A 19571-nucleotide genomic window follows, 5' to 3' on the forward strand; every position below is an offset into this window, starting at 1 on the left:
AATGGTGAAGTAAGTGTCCGCCCTGAGACTGGAAGGTTGTGGCCGGGTCATACCAAAGACTATTAAAAAAATGGGACCCATTGCCTCCCTGCTTGGCACTCAGCATTAAGGGGTTAGATCACCAAATGATTGCCCAATGCGGCAGTGCTGCTGCTCACTGCTCCCCCTCTCCCCAGGGCAGGGGATGGATCCAAATCACATGGGGATGGCTTAAATGCAGAAGACAAATTTGGGACTTTAACTTGATCTGATATTAGAGGGAAATACTTCTAAAATGTGTTTGTACAATTTGAAAACAAAGTCAGCAAATAAAACGAGTAAATGCTGTGTGTGATGCTTGTGGCGTCAGTGGAGCATGTGGGTGCTGACCAACCAGTGGAAGGGCGCAATCGGCAGCACTTGACGTCGCCAGTCTGTCTGCCAGTCTGTCAGTCTGCCAGTCTGTCAACGGTCGCTTGGTTCAGGCAGATCCACGAACACCTCTGGCAGCTGTCCGCTGGGGTCCTTGTGGTTGCTGTCGTTAGCAAACGTACGCAGACGCTCAGCGAAACGGAACGAAGCCCTTTTCGCAGACAGTGTAAGGCCAGAATGATGCACATGGCTGCCAGGTTTGTCCGCTGTTTGGTCTCCTCGAGTGTTACGACGGCGATCTTTCGTCTGCATTTGGCCTCCTTTGTGTGGCGCCGCTAAATTAAAAGCAAGCAATCGGGTGGCGAGGCGAAGCGAGGCCAGCGTTATCGGCCTTCATGGCGTGCGTGACCTTGCTCCAACAGCAAAATACAAAGCGCCATAAGAATTTATGCGGACGTTGCTGGTTGTAAATGACGTTATTCGCGTCTGGAGCGATAACACGGTAGTAACGGAGGCAGCTAGCTAACGCAGCTAGCTAACGCCGCTCGCTCGCTCGCTCGCTCCACTAGCAGCTCGAACGTAGACGACGTGAGCTCGGTGGCCTTCGGTGTTTTGGAAAAGGCCCCAAAACAACGCTAATGTTTGCAACTTTAATCGTATTTGTGTTCAAGCGTGACATGCCATTGGCAAGTGTTGAGCCATAGAAAATAGATGGCAACTCCAAAGTCCATCCTTTTTTAATGAAGAATTTACTCGACGTCCGGGTTCAAAAATATTTGTTCTATTTCTTCGTCTTATTGCTGCTGATGTTATTTTCATTGTTTTGTGATGGGACACTTTCAAGCCGAGCAGGAAGGCTAATTGCTCACTTTCATACGTACACTTTAAAGAAGCTCAAGCAACACGTCGACTCGAAACCATATGCAACCTTATATGCACTTTATATATTTTTTTCCAAGTTCCTCCTCTCACGTTCACAGGTCATACGTTGATCTGTAGAATTATGAAATCCGATTTTGTATTCAAAGAATTGGTCTTGAAGGCTAATGACTGATGGTTGAAATCCTTCCTGCTCAAGCTGTTCGCTTCAAGTGTCCACTTCCGGCGTGCCTTAAACTCAAGTCAGTAAGTCTAGGAAAGGAGAATAGTTCACTGAAGTATGGAAAAGTGTCTCAGGAACGTCGGAATACAAACAAAACCTGCAGTCTTTCTTGCTGTGTTTTTTCCCCCAGATTCCAGCCTTTGGGATTTAAACATTTGATTTGACTACATTTAATTTCCATCCCTTTATTCAGAAACATTTAATTTGGCAGCATAGAAATGGCACAAACAAATGTTATCAAGTCAGAAAGAATGCACAATTGGTGATTATTAGTCTGAAAATATTTTAAGAAAGTGCTGCAAAGCTTCAATTCCAAGCATCTGGACACACGTTCAATTAAAAAAAAAAAAAGGATTCTGACAATGACTTGATCAAAGATCTGATTGATTCCTTTTTTTTAACAATGTAATGGTTTTTATTGTTATGGTGTCGTTTGTTTCCCGGTTTAGGCAAGCATGAAGCAGCGGTGTGGGTCACTTGATTAGGTACACCTGCGCGCGGCAACGATTGCTCTTTGACTGTTTGTGTTGATTGGTTTGTGCGCACGCAGGGACCAGCTGACCTCAGCAAAGTTTGCTGTCGTGTTGCACTTCCTGGCCAGCCTCCGCTGAGACTGTGCAGTGCCCGTGCAGTGCCCGTGCAGTGCCCGCCCCGCCGACTGCCGTGCCGTGCCGCCGCCCCAACAGAGTAGCATGTATTGCCTGCAGTGGCTGCTGCCGGTGCTGCTGATCCCCAAGCCGCTCAACCCGGCGCTGTGGTTCAACCACTCCATGTTCATGGGCTTCTACCTGCTCAGCTTCCTGCTGGAGAGGAAGCCTTGCACCATCTGTGCCTTGGTCTTCCTCACCGCCCTCTTCCTCATCTGCTACAGCTGCTGGGGCAACTGCTTCCTCTATCACTGCCAGGTGCGTGCGTACACAGCACAAATTTTTTTTTTTTTTTTTCGCGATATTCCTGTGCCGTGTACATTGATGGAACTTGACTCTGAGTGGCACCTTGTCAAAACGATGGTCGATGTGCTTTGACGTCTCGCTCGCTTCCAGGACGCCGCCCTGCCGCATGCCGCCCACGACCCGGCCATCGTGGGCGCCTAGAGGGCCCTCGCCATTGCTGCCGCCATGCTGGACACATGACCAACCAACTTTGATGTAAAGACTTGAAAACGGAGACAGCGGCTGACATTTTGTTTGCCCAGGCCGTGCGTGCGTGCGTGCGCAGACACAATCTTCCACACACCGGACAATCAATGTTGCCGACCACTCCTTTTCTTTCCTCTGGCTAAATGCACACAACCATGTTCTTTGAAGTGATTGTCAGTATTTTCAGCACATGCAAAAGAAACAACTCATGCACAAAGTTGGATCGCTACTTCTTTTTTTTTTTTTTTTAATCCTTGTGTTGCGTCACAATGTTGTTTTTGGTTTTTAAGTGGAATAAAATATTTAGTTTTTCCTCCAATAGTGTTGAGTACATGAATTAAAAAAAGAAAACTTTTTGTCGAAGGTCTCATATTTGCATGTTCTCCCCGTGTCCGCGTGAGTTTTCTCCAGGCACTCCGGTTTCCTCCCACATCTCAAAATCATGCTTGGTAGGCCGATTGAAGAAGTGTTTAGCTGACTTTATTGTTTAAATATCAAATCATATACAGTGGAGCCTCGGTTTTCGACGACAATCCGTTCCAGAAGGCTGTTCGAGAAGTGAATCGTTCGAATTCCGAATCATGTTTTCCCATAACAAATAGGCATATAACATATATATATATATATAGATGGATGGATGGATAGAGAGAGATAGAGAGAGCAAAAGTTGCTCTTAAAGAAAAGTGATGTCAGTCTCCAAATTCTGAAAAAAGTCCTCCTGCATCTCCAAGTCAAGCTGCTCCATCTTCTGGAAGGCTGCCTGGCCTTTTTTACCTGACAAAAAAATGGAATCAATAAAAAAAAAAAAGGAAAGAAAGCCGTGAACCAATCAGGCACCAAACTACCAAATGAGAGGACCGCTTCCTTGGCGGCATTTTGGACGTCTTCATTGGGACACCTGCGAAGTTCAACCATGTGCTCCACACTCTCCGTGGCCTGCAAATACAAATGAGTGTGTGCGAGCCAGTGCGAGCCATTGGGAGGCCGCTGCATACCCACCGCCAAGCATTGGAGCGCCAAACAAGAGTTCCGCTGGACGACAACGTCAGTGCTCCTCAAACTCTCTGTGTAATGAACAAGTGCCTACGCACACACACACACACACATTTTGAGCATTAGCCCTGCCACATGCTAACGCGGGACTTGTGGTGTACCCTGGCTCGGAAGGTGGCGCAGACGGGAGCCCGTCTCAGGCAGCGGGCAGCTGCCCGGCACACTTTGCGGTCGGCGTCCGTCAAGAGTGCTGCTATGGCTTGCAGCGTGCAGCCCAGTGGGACAAGGCGGCCCAAGCCCCGTGATGTCATCCTAGTCAGCGTGCCCCGCCGCTTGGGACCCTTCAATGCCGACAGGAAGTACTCTGAAAGGCCAAAAATGAATGGTTTGAGGAGTTTTCGCCCTGGGGAGGGTGACGGCCGAATGGAACACACCTTCCTTGGCGAGGTGGGCGACGTGCTCACCCAGCGTGGCGATGCCACACCGTCTCAGATAAATTGACAGCTGGAATACGGTCACTCTGTCGGCGGCGCTCGGAGGCTGTGGCGGCCACAGCGCCACCCTGCAAGCTGCCTGCACTTGCTGCAGCAGCGTGCGGAACACTGGATACATGTCAAAGAAAAATTGTCACTTTCACACAATGTACAAAGGATACCCACCCACATGTTGACTTCTACACATGAAATGATTAGTTCAATGAATCAAATACATCAAAGAGCATGTACAGACTCGCACAAAAGAAACAAAAAACACGCTAATTGTTGTAGTCACATTTACATACGCGTCACAAAGACACTTTAACCCGCGTCAAGACAACTCACTCGTAACTTCACACACGTCTTTGATCTGACCTCTTTCGGAGAGCCCGGGCTGCTTGGCCTCTGCTTTGGCTTTAATTTTGTGCGAGTATTGTTTCCTGAGTGCGTTGACAAAGTTGTCTGAGTGGCAGCAGAATGGAGAAGAAGAATCGGAGTCTCGCACACATTCAGCCCACAACAGCAAAACATCTCGGCTCCTCTGATCCTCCAGAAGCACTGGACAGCACAACAGCGGATAAGAAAGCTTTCACTTCTGAACCGTCGACTGAGCGGTCGACCGACTGACCGGCAAGCAAGCAAGTTGTGCAAACAAGCTATCAGAAGCCTTCAGTTTGTTAGCCAGCGAGCTAGCTAGCTAGTTAAGGGGTTAGTTATACTGACGGTGTTCAGTGGAGATGCCGTTCTTGTCCTCCAACAGCAAACAGCCGATTCTGTTCAGAACGTCTGCTTGTTGAGAAACATCCTCAAGGAGATCCACACGAGTCAAACTGAAGTTGATCCTCCGCAGCATCTGAGGAGAACCACGAGAAGCTCAAAGGAACATCCCGAAACATCGACAGGAAAGCCTCAGTACCTCCAGTAGGATGCAACACATGTCCAAGTGTGTCTCCAGAGCCTGGTCCAGACCCCAGTGGCCACAAGTCAGGGGGGCCACCGGCGGCTCCTCCTCGCAACCCCATCGGTGGTCTCGAGGGAGGGGGCCGGCGCTCCTCGGACAAGACACGCTGTGGACATGATACGTACGCTGACAATTCAACAACCCACCCCAAAGATACACGAGCATGCATTTACCTCCAGGACTTGCCTACTTACACACATCAACAACTCATGCGTGCTTACTTCTTCGAAACACGCGCGCATGCGCAATAACTCTTCTCACCCGCCAGAACAGGAAGAGTCGTCGTCATGTGACAGGAAGTCAAAGCTGCAGAGAACCTCCTCCACGGCCAAGGTGTCGTCCCATGACGACGGTCTGATGAGGGACAAGTCGTTCTGAGGGGGTTCAAAGAGTACGTTCACACTGGTTGACTTTGTTGGGTGCTTTGTGTACACTAGAAACAAGTGCTGCTTTGTCTATATCTTGTGGCATCTTCTTGCCAAGCCAATTAACTATGCAAAGGGCAGTTGATGACATTTGGACAAAAGCAGTGCTGTAACATCACCTGGTGGCATCACAGTGCCACGGAACATTTGCCATCGGAGGCAGTGGTCCCCAATCCCCGGACTGCGGACCGATACCGGTCCGAGGGTCGCTTGGTACCGGGCCGCCAAGCCGCACAGAAAAAAAACTTTTTTTTAAATGATTGTATTTATTTATTTATTTATTGACGATCAATGAATTCAGGTCAAGACGCTCATCCCGGTCACGTGACGTGTTTCCCCAGTCGAGTCCACAAAGCTAGCAAAAATGAGTAAAAATGTATTTTGAAAAATATTAAAAAAAATTGGCGACTCTTTCCCAATTACATCTGTCGGTTCAGGTCAAGACGCTCGTCTCGGTCACGTGACATGTCACCCCTTAGTCGAGCCAGCAAAGCAAGCAAATATGAGCAAGAAACAGAGATGTTTGGAAAGCTTCTTCGGAAAGGGAAAAAAGTTGCTAGCGCCAACGTTTTTAGAGCGGGTGTCAATTTTTTGGTCAGAGCCAGGTACGGCACTTTGAGCTCCAGTGAGCATCTCACCTTCAGAATGGTGTTGAGGTGTTCTATCTGCTGCTTCAGGAGCCTCAGCGGGCTCTCACAGCTCCGCAGTGGCCGCAGGTTTCTCTCCAGCTCCCCCAGCAGCAGTCCTAGTCGCAGGGCCCGCGCCTGCTGCTCTCCGCCGCCGGGCTCCGCAGCTGCCGAGGCAACCGGGCTTGCGGGGAATTCCCCTATGTCCTGCCATTAAGGGAGCGAGGCAGTCAGAAGTCCCGTTTCCTTCAGTTGACAATATGGATAAAACACAAACTCCAGTTGTGCCAGGATGATAGTCCAACAAAGAAGAGCTCGACTAACTTTGTACTCCCGGCTGACCCCGTCGGGCGGCCTGTCCTCGGCCTCCTCGCAAACTCCTGCAGAGTTGTCCTGTTTGTCTTTGAGGATGTCCGGGGTGCTGGACCTAAAACTGACAAATATTGTCAAAGCCTTAACACTAACTCCTGCAGTACTCTGCTAATTGCGGTTTGTTTGCGGCTGAGTCACCCGGGAAGATCCACGAGAGAAGACGAAGCAAACGTTCCTCCCCGGGCCTCCCCGTTCTCGTCTTCCTCCTCCTCTTCCTTCCCACCCGGCTTCCTCCCTCTCCTCTCGCCAGTCACTCTTCCCTCTCCGTCCTCCCCCAGGGAAAGTTGAGTGTGACTACCTGCCACGCTGCTGCTGCTGCTGAGGTTGGATGGATGGATGGAAGGATAAATGAAGTCATGGAGGGACAGAAGGAAGGCTGAATTGGTGAATGAATTAAATGGTAAAGGGAAGGGAAAAAAGAATGGACTGATGGCCTGAAGAAAGGATAGCTGGATGGATGAACAGTGGAATGAAATGGTGAAAATAGAATGGGTGGAAAGAAGGACGGAAAACTAGATGGCACGTTGGAAGGATGATTGAATTAGAATCATTGATGTGTAGCTGGATGGACAGTTCATTAGGCCAACAAATGTTTGAAAGGATGGCTGGACGGACAGAATATTGGGAGGATGGAGGCATAGAAGGTTGGCTATGGAGTGAGTGAGTGAGTGAGTGAGTGAGTGAGTGAGTGAGTGAGTGAGTGAGTGAGTGAGTGAGTGAGTGAGTGAGTGAGTGAGTGAGTGAGTGAGTGGGGTATACCTGGGCGGCGTTTTGGGCTGTGAGAGGCTGGATGTGATGGACGAGTGTGACAGGTAGCTCATTAAAGACACGCCCCTGTCCCGCCCACTTTTTATCATTCGGAGTGGGACTGAAGCTCCTCCTTCTCTGTCCTGCAGCTCTTGAACCATTGACTGCAACACAAAAATCAAATTCAGATCTTCATGAGCTACCTACTGACCTGCCTGGGTGACAAAAATGTACCTAAGTAGATACCTATCAACCTAGCTTGCTGCCTAGATACATCAAATGTAACTAGCTGGGGTACACTTGCTTGTCTTGTGTGCCGACACCGTGAGTTGGATTCCCCCATATGACGGTGCGAATGCTTGTGTGTGAGTGATGATGTGAATGTGTGCGTGAATGACAAAAAAAAGATGTAACCATCTAGCTAGTCGCTAACTACCACATATCTATCTATGTTCTTAGCTTCGAAGCTACATAAGCGTCATTTTGATGGCCAACTTGTTCATCTTCCTACCTAACTGATTATGCACCTACTGTTAGAAAGGTTCTTATGTTGCTATATTTTATGTTGAATATTGTGGTGTTGAAATGTGCCGAAAATGACATGACCACGCCTTCCGCCTTGCGTGAATTACAGCTTGTAAGTTACAGACAGGAGTTGGATCGACACTGCTGATATCAACCGTGTACATTTCTGACACGTACACTTGAACTGTTACTATTGTCCCATCGCGGTTAGTTTTGCGCGCGTGCCGTTTGATTGACAGTTGTGGCGCGCTCCTTTAAGTTTGCCTGGCATTGTACGGGCTACCCCCCTATACAGGTTTGCCAACACCTAGTGTGGCTATCAGGTCAGTGCCACACACTCACCAGGAAGTATTTCTCCGAGAAGGACGGCGTGCTGGGTGCGGTCCAACTTTGCACCGAAGTCTTCCTGCTCCACCCCGCTGGTCGGCCGCTGGACAAAAGTCCCACTTTCTCACCGCTGTCCAACGGACTTACACACGCAGAATCACAAAATGCCATCGGTAAGTGTCGTTTCGGTGGTAGTGCGTGTGTGTGCCTTGTGTGTCTTGCTTACTTCCAGGTAACCTCCAGCTGTAGCTTGATGGTACCCAGCTGGGTGATGTCCACCAGCATGAGTTGGGGAGTAGCCACAAAGAAGTGTGCGCTGGCACAGGTGACGGCACCCACCAGCTGCCAGCCCAGACCCTTGGCCTCGGAAACCTGAGCGACGGGGTGCTGACTTCAGCGTCCCACAAATGTTTCCAAGAAGCTTTTCCTAACCCTGACGCCAGTTCAATTACATGACAAGCATGCATACCCCTAAATTTGAGTGAAGAATGTTTGTGAGCAGTTGTTGAAACTGGCTTTAAACTGGCTGTTGGTTTCCTTCAACTAACTCCCAGTCGCAGTTGACTGTCAGTGTAAAAGAAAGAGAGCAACACAGTGTGGATCCAAACCATCGCTTTGCCTTTGAAAGATTTGCGGGCTTAATGCTTAGCATGCAAGGGAAAACAATGTTTATCATCATTATCATTTCTTTTAGAGCTTTTGATTGGCCCAACGCTACAGTTGGGAGGAGGGATTGGCTAAAAACCGGAGCAAAGTTTCTTTGTTTGTTTTATTGATGCACTCATACTTCATTTATGGCAGAGTATTTGAGAAGAATTGCTGTAGAAAGCCTCCGCCCGCCTCACCTTGATCTCAAAGTTGTGCTTGACATGCGGTAGGAAGAGCATCTCCTCCTCGTCCCAGGACTGGACGTCGTCGCTTTGGATCCGGCCGCGAATCCTCCAGCGCTGACGGCCCAACTGTAGCACGACCTGAGAGGATAAGAAAGTAGGCACCTTACGCTAAGACAGAAAGGAAGAAGCTCAGGGGCTAACTCGCTAGGCAGGTGGAGTCCGCCGTTGGCCGGAGATACTCACCTCATACTGGTCACCGGGACATAGCCGGGCGAAGCCAATGAGACCTGGGCACGGAAAAGGCATGAAAAGCATCCATACATTCTACCGTCGTTGGTCTAAGGCAATCCACCTCTTCTTTTTCTACCTTTCATCTTGACATGAATTTCTCCCAGGAGGACCTCCAGCTCTCCCTCCATGGCCAACATGTCCTACAGAGAGAACACAAGACGAGGTCACTGTTGTTGCGTAATATAGGCCAAGAGGTATTTTTCTGCTGGAATTCCTCGCAAGCACAAGGTGTTCTGGTGGCTGTCACCCCGATGGCAAGCACGGAATGGTGTAACTGGGCAACTCTTGAAGTTCTTACAACGGAAAGGACTGAATGTGAGGAGTGGTAAGAACCTGCATGCTGTGTTTGTGGCTGCGTCCCAGCTCCAGGAGGCTCTCCCTGGACTCCCTGGTGGAGGGTGCCAGGGAGAAGGCTCTCTTCATGTTCACGGCTCCCTGGCAGAGACACCACTGGACGCAGTAGTTCTCGTAGAGCTCGTCCACCTTAGTGGGAAAGCACAGATCCGCGTTAGCACATTACGGCCTCATTAAAGCGACGAGCACAAATGGCGCCAATCACTATTACGTTCCAGAGCACTGGCCTCCAGTCGTAGATGAAATCTACTAAGTGGTCACCACGTATGGTACACACGTATTTATTTGTTTTATTCCTTGCTGCCTGATGTTCTGCCTGAAGGGGTTGCCAGCCTTAGTGTTGTATCTGAGACTGAATGTGTGTGACTTAGTTCTATTGATATCGACATTTGGCAGGTTGGCCGCTGGCTAACGTGTTAGTCAGTGCTGAGCGATAGCGGCTTACACTGTCGCATAAAGCCGTCTTTACGGAGGGAATTACAATTTCTTCTAACTTGGTTTGTTTGGGTCAATCCAATGAGCTTGTGATCTTTACCATAGAGGTGCAACTTTTGTAACGTCACACTTGAGCTTCTTTTCGGAAATGTGACCATGGCCAAAGTAGCGTGCTGTGCCCCAAGTTGCCAGGCACCACAGAGGGAAGAGACAACTGTATGTTTTATGCTCTCTTTGTGACTTGAGTCCAGCTGGACTCCTCTTTGACTGATTTTTGTTGTCGTTTTATCACAGTCATTGACGACTGGCCAGAAATAAAGTGATGTCACACTTTCCCAACTCCAGCATTTACCTTGCTGATTTGGAATTCCAACTTGCGGATCAGCCTCTCTTGAACTCGAATCTCCTGCAGGAGCAAAGTTGAACGGCAAGTGATTGTTGGTTGACCCTGAGAGGCACGAAGCTCAAGAAGAGTTGCTCACCTTGTCGAGGTCGTATTGAAAGCCCTGCAAAGACAAACGAGGCCGTGCATTAAGGGATATTAAGGCCGTGCCTCCCCAGCCATCATGAAAAGGGCAATTGTTTTGATTATAAAGTCATTTTCCTTTTCCTTTCAGTAGCCATCAGATGTGGTTTGACCCACTCAGGATGAGTTCGGGTCTATGCTAGGAGTGCCCAAAACGATTCTTCCAAGGTACACAAGCTAGTAGCGCCTCTTTGACATTGGTTAGCTTTATTTGACTTGACGTGCTAATATGCAAAGACATTCTATATTAGTTTTGTACAGCATTATTTTCAGAAAACAATCATTCTAGAAGTTAAAGCAAAATGTCAAGTTTTTGGCAGGGAGTTTTGGCTGGCCAGTGGATTAGAATCTGCCCTCGTACTGAGTAGCATCTCCGCATTCAGAAGTGAAACAAGAGAAGATGATCTGGATACGGAGCAGAAGGTGGAAATCACACAGGCGAGAGATGAAAATGACTTACTTCTTCTCTTTTTCTGGAGATCCTCGCTATCATAATAGTGTCCAAAAGGTTGTTGTGAACTCACCAGCCTGGAGTTTCTTTTGGGTTCTTGCTGGCGTGAAGACAGAAAGTCCATCTCGGTCTGGTGGCGCTGCACATGCTCCCTGCGGAGACGCACGGACACACACACATGCACACACACGTGAACTTCCCTAATACCAATCTTCAGATCCCAGGCCAAAGATTTCAGGAATCAGAACTTCCATCGGTGCCACATGAGCAGAAAATGGCACGTGACCTGGAGTGCCCGTACCTGAGGCCTTTGCGTAGCGCCTGGAAGATGCGGTCCACGTCCTCTGGCTGCATGGACCAGACGACTCCGAACCCTCCTCTCGGAGACAAGGGAGCTCTTGGAGTTTTTCTTTCAGACATGGAGTTGATGCGCAGTGAATTCCGAGTGGAGGAAGGCCTGAAAAGAGCAGCCGTGGGCAGTGTTCATACCCTGCACTCAAGTAGAAGTAGGGAGACTTGTGTAAAAAAGACTTTGGTCAAAGTACAAGTATTGATTTGGAATCTAATTAAAAGTCAAACAAAAACCAGACTGAAAAGTAACTACAAAGTTAAGAAGTGACTTTTAAATGGAATATCCATTTTGATCAATTGAAAGAAAACCCTTTGCACACAAAATAGTAGTTAGTTCACACTATAAAGAATAATTTGACAGCATGGAGCTATTTGGAGTATTGACATGTTCTTCCTTCGTGTTCCAGAAAATGGACAGATACTGCACAAGGGTTAAGCGACCAAGTATTAGCACTTTCTTTGTCAGCTCGGTGCTAATGATGCAAACACTTACCGCCGTCGTCCTGTCAAAGAGCCCAATCCCGTGAAGGAGCGACTCCGACGGATTGGTTTTCCATCTGAGGGTGAGTCGAATCGCAGCTTGACCGACATCCTGAAAGCAGGAATAGTGGTTGTCAGGCGTCCTGTTTCCTGTTTCCCAATCCATTCGCACACATCGGGGCCCAAAAAACACTGAGCACCAGTCAGCGCAGACGCTGGCTTTCCCAAAGTACCTTGAATTAACAACTGCCACAATCTCAAACGTATATTACGAGTATTACATTCATGGTCATTTAGTATAGTGGAACCGTTACGTCCAGTCAGTTATGTAATGTGTGCCGTCGTGTTGTGTGACATCAGAAGTTGAGCGTTGACTTACGTGCTGTATTTCTGTCTGTTGCAGAACCACACACACACACACCCTTCATACAATAATCACACACACAAGAATCCCATTCACACACCCATGTACACTACACACACCTGCTCTCACATCCTTACGCCCAAACGTGTGCCTATACCCTTTTGCCTGTATGCCCATATGCCCCTATGAGCCACAGTGCCTGTTAGTTTTTTTTTTTTCTGCCAATAATTCAGTAAAGCAATCAAAACTGAACCACATCTTCCCTCCTGTGTTCTGACCGACACCTGGGGGCGAAAAGAGCATAACCTTCTGAGCCAACCCCCTATACAGTCCTCAGGCTCCTCAACAGAAACATAGCCACAATCTGGAGAAAAGTGGGTCAAAGATTACTTTGGACTTCAGACCTTTGAGTTCTGTCCTTGTTTAACTTCAGACCTCAGATATCCAATCTCAGAGTTCAGACCTCAGGTATCCAATCAAAGACCTCATAACTTACTTCATGATCAGAGCTCAAAATATACCTCAGATCTCCAAGACATCCCTATTTAGGCTTCTTTGCTTTGCGACTGTACACTTTTCTGTGATCAAACCACGGTTTTCCCCCCTCTTCCATTGTACCAGTCGATTTCGTCTCTCGCACGTACGACTGAGTCATCTTCGGCCGCGAGGCCACGTTTCCTCCTTTTGTTGTCTTGCTCGGGACTTCCTTCTCGTTTCCGCTCATAAGTGAGGATTGAAGGTTGAAACGGCACAACAACAATTTAAAAACATTGAGTTGAAATATATCTTGAGGATTTCACTTTCTTCATCTTCTTTTTTTTAGGATCCACGCCAATTCAAACAAGACCGATTCATTACAGAGAGTTCAGAGGTTATGAATGACTCATGCTCCCCAGGGTGGGCAACTGTGCCACACACGCACACACACACAAACACGCAGACAAGATGTTGGACAAGGCACAGCAAAGTGACTTGGTAGCAATGAGTGGTCCTTCAATGTGGAGACAAGTGATTGGAACACATCCCAACCAACACCAACTCAACCCAATTTTTTTTTTTTTTATTCTTTTTTTCCTGTGCGGCTTGGCGGCCCGGTACCAAGTGACCCCTGTCTTACAGGACTCTTGTTTGGAAATGATTTATTTGGCCTTAAAGATGACACGGTACGTTGCCATTAAAAAGACTGAAATGATTGTTGGCATTGAAAAGCCAACATCTGAGGCGACACGAGCATTGGAATGTGGCAACGTTTGTGGCAGCGTGCGTGACTTGTTGCTATCTGTAGCCAACAGATAGATAGATAGATGAGCGACGCCTGCTGAGAGCTGCAACGCGCACGAGTGCTCGGCAGTATGTCGAAACGGCTATTTCGTGATACGTATGCCATGCACACACACGCACGCACACACTTGCTGCTGACTATCAATGCCACTTTAGTACAGATGTATAATTCAATGGCACTTTAGTACAGATGTATAATATGTACATGCCACTTTAGAGTAGGCACATTGAGACTACGGAGTCTATGTATAAGTAGTAGTCATCTCTAATAAGACACGTTGACACATTCGGCATTCTGTTCTGTCGTAGCCAGCTCAAACAATTCATACATGAAGAGTTGCTTGACGCTGAGCATTGTCGCACTACTCATTCACTTCTGTATATATTTAGTAGGATAAAACCAATGATTTTTTTTTTTTTTTACATCTAATGCTTCAGACTATTTTGTTACACGTTGCATTGCTGAATGCTGCTTTCATATTTGCATTATTTTGATGCAGTTGCTAAGATGATTGGTTTTGAAGTTCACCTTAGGTTTCAAACAGCTGCTTTGAGCTTTTGGAATTCTTTGTATGTTGGTCTCTACGCACACAGCACATGTCCTTCATCGCTCGATGGATTACTCGGAATAACAAGTCACTCACTTGTGGTGTGCGTGAAGAGGTATTTCTAAGAAGTTAGTTCCAAGTCCGAGGCTTCCTTAGATCAGAGGTTCCATGCCGGACTGCCCGAGTGGCGTAAACATGCTGCATGCCTGTTCCTGTGCGTGTGAGTTGCTGATAGCACTTTTCGGACGTTTCAGGATGTCAACGTACGTGAGTTGCTGTCTCTCTTGCCTCAGCTGTGCTCTCCTCCTCCCTGTCTTGCCCCTTTGCCCTTCGTCGTCATCCTTTCTCCGCTGTTGTCGCTTCCCCTAGATCCTCTTCTGTTTTTTTTTTTTTCTGCCACTTGTCTTTACTGCCGCGTTTCGTCTTTTGGAGTTATTTCCGCCACTTTTGCCTGTATTCCTTGCTGTTTTTTTGCCAACCGCTACTCCTCTTCCTGCCGCCTTTGTTTACTTGTCTTTGCTTTAACTTCCTCCCCCTCTCTCTCTCCCTCCCTCCCTCCCTCTCTCTCTCCCTCCCCTGCTTCCACTCTTCCCCGCCCCCCCAACGCCGAAGCTTGTATACATCTGGACCCATGTAACATTCTAAACACATTCTTTCCAACACGCAAGCGTTGCCATACCCAATATATACGTGGGCCTTCACGCGCACACGTGTTTCCCAACCAGTGTGCCGTGGCACAATGGTGTTCAGCTGTGCCGGGAAATTGTCCCATATTAATTACGAAGCGCATTATAAACAGGATGGCCAAACCACTGGTCAGTTTCATTCAATGATTCGACTCCCCATATAGGAATAGGACTTTACGTCTTTCGTTGTAATAGAACTGATTTTAATATAGAATCTGGTGCAACACTTCATCGATTTTTGTTGGTGGTGTGCCTCCAGATTTTTTCCAATGAAAAGGTGTGCCATGAATGAAAAAAGGTTGTGAAACACAGCTATATAGGTTATATGTTCACTCCAAGTCATATGTGCAGTGTGGAGCCTGAAGTCTATCTGCTGTCATTTCATGTTATTTCTGGAATGTTCTGTACAGACTTAATTGGATCCATATGTATCTCCCCCTACCGTGACATTTGTAGGCTGAGCCGCTATCGGTCATTACCTTAGTACCAAGCACATAGGATGTCATTTCCAGTCGCCAGCAAGTGGCAAAATAATCATCTATATTTTGAAGGGTGTTAATTGCACTTGAAAAATAATGCGGTTGTCAATTTCATTTTAGACAAAATATGAACATTGCTGATAAGGGCTAAATGAGTAAAGTAGCCCTTCAAGTAAAGAGCAGCTTCAGTGTGTTGAGTTGTTTTTGCACAACACTATTTTATTTCAGTATTGAGCACCATTACTCTGGACATCTCTGCACAGCTACCGCTTTCCTCCACCCATTCCGAACTATGCTCAGATGTGACTCTTCACGTTGTGACCCCACTAAGCAAGTATCCCAAGGCCTCCGCCCTCGCTATCTCTGCAGCCTCACTCGTTCTACCTCCTTCCGCCTGTCTCAGTCACGTTGTCTTACCATTCCACCATTCACCTTTCCATCGCCAGCCTCCGCCATCTGCCGTCATCACGGTCCCCGGCGATTACATTCTAACCTCGTGTCAGTCTCTCCATCACTATTGCAAAGAGGAGGTGGATCATGCTTGAACCCTGAGACCTTGGGGTCTTCTGTCGCAGCTGCAACCCACATTAGCTGCTTTCCGCTGCCTGCATACATGTCCGCTATGATTCTAACATACATACTAACATACATACTCTGCAACTCCAGACTTCCTCGTGCAGCAGCACAGCTCCTTCTAGATATCCCGTCATTGTCTTTCTTTCAAGACACAATGCGGCAGAGGTCACCCTTTTAGGGCCTGAAATAATGTTGAGGCGCAACTTTGACAAGTTGCAAATCAGAACTGTCGTAAACATTTTAAAATGAAGTCAAAGTCTGCATGGTGCTGCCGTTTTTGTTACCCACTGAACTCATGAGGCCTGATTACGTAGTTACACTATCGTACTATGACGCCCCCTACTGTTATTTTGTGACTAAATATGCACAAAAAGGAGGGTTGGGAACATTCATGTCAACGATTTCTAAAAAAAAAATAGATTGGAAAAGCGAATGGAAGAAAAAAACAGTGGGAGTTAAAATACACACTTTTTCAAATCACTTCTTCTGGGCATTAAGGCGTCATTGCTGATAGATTTGTCATATTTAGCAAAAGCTGTTTTATGGACTGGAAGTGGTGTAAAATGGATGGTCGGATAAAACGATACGCTTAATAGAGGTGTGTACTAAATCTAGAGCTTTTGTTTTTGTGACGCACGTACACATGCACGATTCCAGAAATCAGCATCAGTTGCTATGGCAACTGTCTCAGACCAGCATGTCTGAGCCAACATGGCTGCCGAAGGTGAGTGTGCGCGTGTGCGTGCATTCAGTACGTGTGTGCACTTTTATGCAGCATGTTTTTTTCAGGTTTTCTGACATTGTTTTTGTTCTGCTTCTGTTCTTTCAGTCCTAAAATCTGAAATTATCTCTCAATATCATTTTTTGTGTGTTGGGAGGGTGTGTGTGTGTGTGGGGGGGGGGTTGTGCAGTTAACAACTTTATTTTCCTGAAAGTAGAAAACAAGACCACTGTCTTTGTTTCTGCTGAAATGGTGACTCTTTGTAACAATACTTTTTCGTGGCATACAAAACAATTTGGAGGTTCAGTGGTGCACTGGTTAGCACGTCCGCGTCACAGTTAGGAAGGTGTGGGTTCAATTCCACCTCGGGCCCTCCCTGTGTGGAGTTTGCTGGATAGGCTCCAGCACGCCCGCGCCGCGACCCCCGTGGGGACTAAGAGCTTCAGAAAATGGATGGATGTATCACAAAAACAATTGTGAATATTGTTGAAAATCTATGCGAGAATCTGAATACATTTTGCACGAGATTACCTGGGGGTCAAATGTAAACTCAACAATAACACGCGAACACATGCACGAAACAGGGCAAACGTGCGCACGCAAGCACCGCCAACTTCCTGAACATCCATCCTGAGGCGCTTATTTTGGGGGCTCCATTTTGGCTCCTCCAGGCAGCTGAGGGGGCTTGGAGGAGACAGTCCCATCCTACTGGAGTCGACTCTTTTTGGGGGATGTGGATCACCACTCCACCTCATCCTCCTCCCCCTGCTGCTGCTGCTGCCGCCGCCGCTGCTCCTGCTCCCCCCTTTTCGTGCTGCCCTCCTCCCCACTACCCTGCCCCTCCCTCCCGCTCATTTTTTATGCATTTTTCCTAACTGTCATGGCGATTTTGTGTCCTTGGAAATAAGCAGCAGCAGCAAAAGCAAGCGGCGGCGGCGGACTTTCGCGCTCGCTTTTCGGGCCGAGGGAGGTGGACGTCTAGCCGGGCTGAGCGGGTAGTCAGCGTGCCAGCGGCCACTGGAGCAGGTGAGCAGCAGGCTGGCTGGTCGGGTTACGTTCGTCGTCGTCGTCGTCGGCGGTGTCGTCGCTCCGGACGGACTTTTTCCTCGGAGCTCCACACGTGTTAGGAGGAGGCAGCTGCCGGGGATGCATTTCCTCCAGCGCTGCGGGGACATAACGGAGCTAGCCGACCCACCGAGCTAGGTGGCTAACGCGGCAGGAGCTAAAACAGCCCGGCGAGGGTCTCCGCTTTCCCTGCCTGCCTGCCTGCCTTGGCATGATACCCCCACCCCCTACATGCTAACCGCCTCCTTTTCAAGCTCCTTCGATCCGAAACGAGGGCCTCACTGGGGGAATACTCAGACATGGAGGCGGGCAAGCCGAGCGATCGCCGCCGCGTCGGATAGCATCCCCTTCAAGCCCCCCGAGCGATGTGGAAGCTAGCAAGCTAGCTAGCAAGCAGGCTAGGCTCCTAGCTCTGGCGAATGCCTTTTCACACTTAACCGCTGTAAGATGGCAAATAAACAAAATAGTCGCGCGGCATCCTCTCGCTTTTACCTGGCCAGGTAGGTGGATATTGTTGTTGCCTGGCTTTAAGGCTAGCGCAGCCGCCAAACGTTCATACAACAATCACAAAACAGAGCATTTTACGAACTAGTCTTGATACGAGTTAAATCATCAAAAGGCTGCATTACTAAGGGGTAAATGCCTAACAAACCACCTCGTTGCTCAGGCCCCTAAGATAACATTCTACAATGGGGACAAAAACGTCCAATTTACGTTGAATGCCGACACGACAGTATATCTGATCCATTTTCATGTACATCTTGAGACACACATTCTCCTATAGTTAGTAAACAACATGATGAATAATTCCAATAGTTTCAGTTATTTTTGGTAGAGGTGCTCAGAGTTCTGAGAAGTTAAAGTAGAAACACGTCAACATTTCCCGAAAAGACTCAGCCTAGTTGCAATTGCCACGACAACCTGAGTACAATGAAGCCCAAATTTTGAAAAACACATATATGTTCTGGAGAGTTTTTGTGTGTGGGGTGGGGGTGGTCAAAATGCATTCAAACCTAAATGAAGAAGTTCGACTTCATTCAATATTCTCCCTTGACTTCCACCAAATCGAGGCCATCAATATGAATCGTGAGTCGACTCGGCACTGGTAGTAGTCTCGATGAGTCGACTGGTCAGATCGCCCAAATTGGCAAGCGTCCGTTCTTGTGAAACCACACGTCGCTTACAGCTTGAATTCTTTAAAGTACAGGCGGCAAACTCAAGGACCAGGGCCAGCCAGATCATTTAATGGCCCGCAAAAGCAAATGACCCATGTTGACCTCCATGACACTTGCTAAAATAGGGCCCAAAATCTCAAATTGTCATATGTAAAAAAATGGTGACATCGTTGAGCTATTGCAAGCATTTTCTTGTTTATGTTCTGATCAGAAACTTCATAATAATTGAACAAACTATTCTTGTCTTATGATATCAAAAAGGACTATTCTCAATTTGTTGTTCATGTCAACATATGTGGAGATGATGAATCAGTTCTATGTTTTCACAGTCATAACGGCCCCCTGAGGGAAACTGTAACTGCAATGTGGTCTGTGACAAAAGAGAGTTTCACACCCCTGTTTTGAGGTATGTGCAAATCATGCATTAAGATGTGCATTCAACTTTTCAGCTTGTACCAGGACTCCTGACATGTTTACAGATGGTGGAGCAACTCCTATTGAAGGAACTACCGTGGCCTGAACATTTTTACCTGTCAATGTCGAGTGCATTTCAAAAGAAAAAAAAAAGAACAATGAACGATGCATAGTTGCCTCGTGAATGTAATCGGAAATACCGGTTGACATATTTTACTTTATTCGGGCATCAAGCATTTTGTAAATGGATAACATAAGTCATAAGAAAAGTGATAAGTAAAATGAGGAAATGGCATGGTGCTAAAGAAAACACGTGTATGGGGTTCCTAGTTTCTGTTTTGATGTAAACTTTATATCCAAATCTTCTTGCTTTTCTCCACTAGCGTGTATCATTGAATGGATTACATTGATCTACAAAATCAAAATGCACCTGAAATGGGAAATCCATAACAATTTTGATAAGTGTCCTTTCTTTCAGCAAGTAGTTTACATTCCGG

At 47.4% G+C, this 19571-nt stretch overlaps 3 protein-coding genes across 19 annotated transcripts in view; 2 read left to right on the forward strand and 1 right to left on the reverse strand.

Annotated features, from left to right (window-relative positions):
- Positions 1 to 377: 377 nt before the first annotated feature.
- On the forward strand, positions 378 to 2911 carry blcap (bladder cancer associated protein). 5 transcript variants are annotated; one of them, XM_085924167.1, is made up of 4 exons: positions 378 to 608; positions 1903 to 1938; positions 2004 to 2358; positions 2497 to 2911. In XM_085924167.1, exons 3-4 carry the CDS (start codon positions 2146 to 2148, stop codon positions 2545 to 2547), a joined length of 264 nt encoding a protein of 87 aa, XP_085780293.1. In that variant the 5' UTR covers positions 378 to 608; positions 1903 to 1938; positions 2004 to 2145; the 3' UTR covers positions 2548 to 2911. The 5 variants fall into 5 exon arrangements, with proteins under 5 accessions (XP_085780293.1, XP_085780295.1, XP_085780294.1 ...); XM_085924169.1 differs by having other exon boundaries at positions 378 to 577; XM_085924170.1 differs by lacking the exon at positions 378 to 608 and adding an exon at positions 622 to 1472.
- On the reverse strand, positions 2436 to 14479 carry ripor3 (RIPOR family member 3). 7 transcript variants are annotated; one of them, XM_085924165.1, is made up of 25 exons: positions 14055 to 14479; positions 11779 to 11877; positions 11236 to 11391; positions 11008 to 11086; positions 10440 to 10463; positions 10310 to 10363; positions 9502 to 9651; positions 9245 to 9308; positions 9121 to 9164; positions 8890 to 9015; positions 8271 to 8416; positions 8060 to 8186; positions 7205 to 7356; positions 6584 to 6763; positions 6398 to 6506; positions 6086 to 6280; positions 5284 to 5396; positions 4978 to 5128; positions 4785 to 4914; positions 4437 to 4619; positions 4020 to 4187; positions 3747 to 3949; positions 3592 to 3675; positions 3438 to 3528; positions 2436 to 3366 (listed from the first exon to the last, which is right to left on the reverse strand). In XM_085924165.1, the coding sequence occupies exons 2-25, from the start codon at positions 11874 to 11876 to the stop codon at positions 3266 to 3268; spliced, it is 2928 nt and encodes a 975-aa protein (XP_085780291.1). In that variant the 5' UTR covers position 11877; positions 14055 to 14479; the 3' UTR covers positions 2436 to 3265. The 7 variants fall into 7 exon arrangements, with proteins under 7 accessions (XP_085780291.1, XP_085780287.1, XP_085780288.1 ...); XM_085924161.1 differs by having other exon boundaries at positions 2437 to 3366; positions 3438 to 3675; positions 14226 to 14479; XM_085924162.1 differs by having other exon boundaries at positions 2437 to 3366; positions 3438 to 3675; positions 6584 to 6760.
- A 2661-nt stretch (positions 14480 to 17140) lies between these two features.
- Positions 17141 to 19571, forward strand: part of chd6 (chromodomain helicase DNA binding protein 6) — a 32550-nt gene continuing 30119 nt past the window's right edge. For 4 of the 7 annotated variants that reach the window (XM_085923479.1, XM_085923484.1, XM_085923486.1 and 1 more), the window contains exons 1-2: positions 17142 to 17446; positions 18990 to 19066. The gene's annotated coding sequence lies outside the window, so the exon portion shown is untranslated. The other 3 variants (XM_085923485.1, XM_085923480.1, XM_085923481.1) reach the window with 3 other exon arrangements.

The sequence above is a fragment of the Syngnathus leptorhynchus genome, chromosome 11, assembly GCF_054491065.1.
Source record: "Syngnathus leptorhynchus isolate UIUO chromosome 11, UIUO_Slep, whole genome shotgun sequence".
Classification (NCBI taxonomy): Eukaryota; Metazoa; Chordata; class Actinopteri; order Syngnathiformes; family Syngnathidae; genus Syngnathus; species Syngnathus leptorhynchus.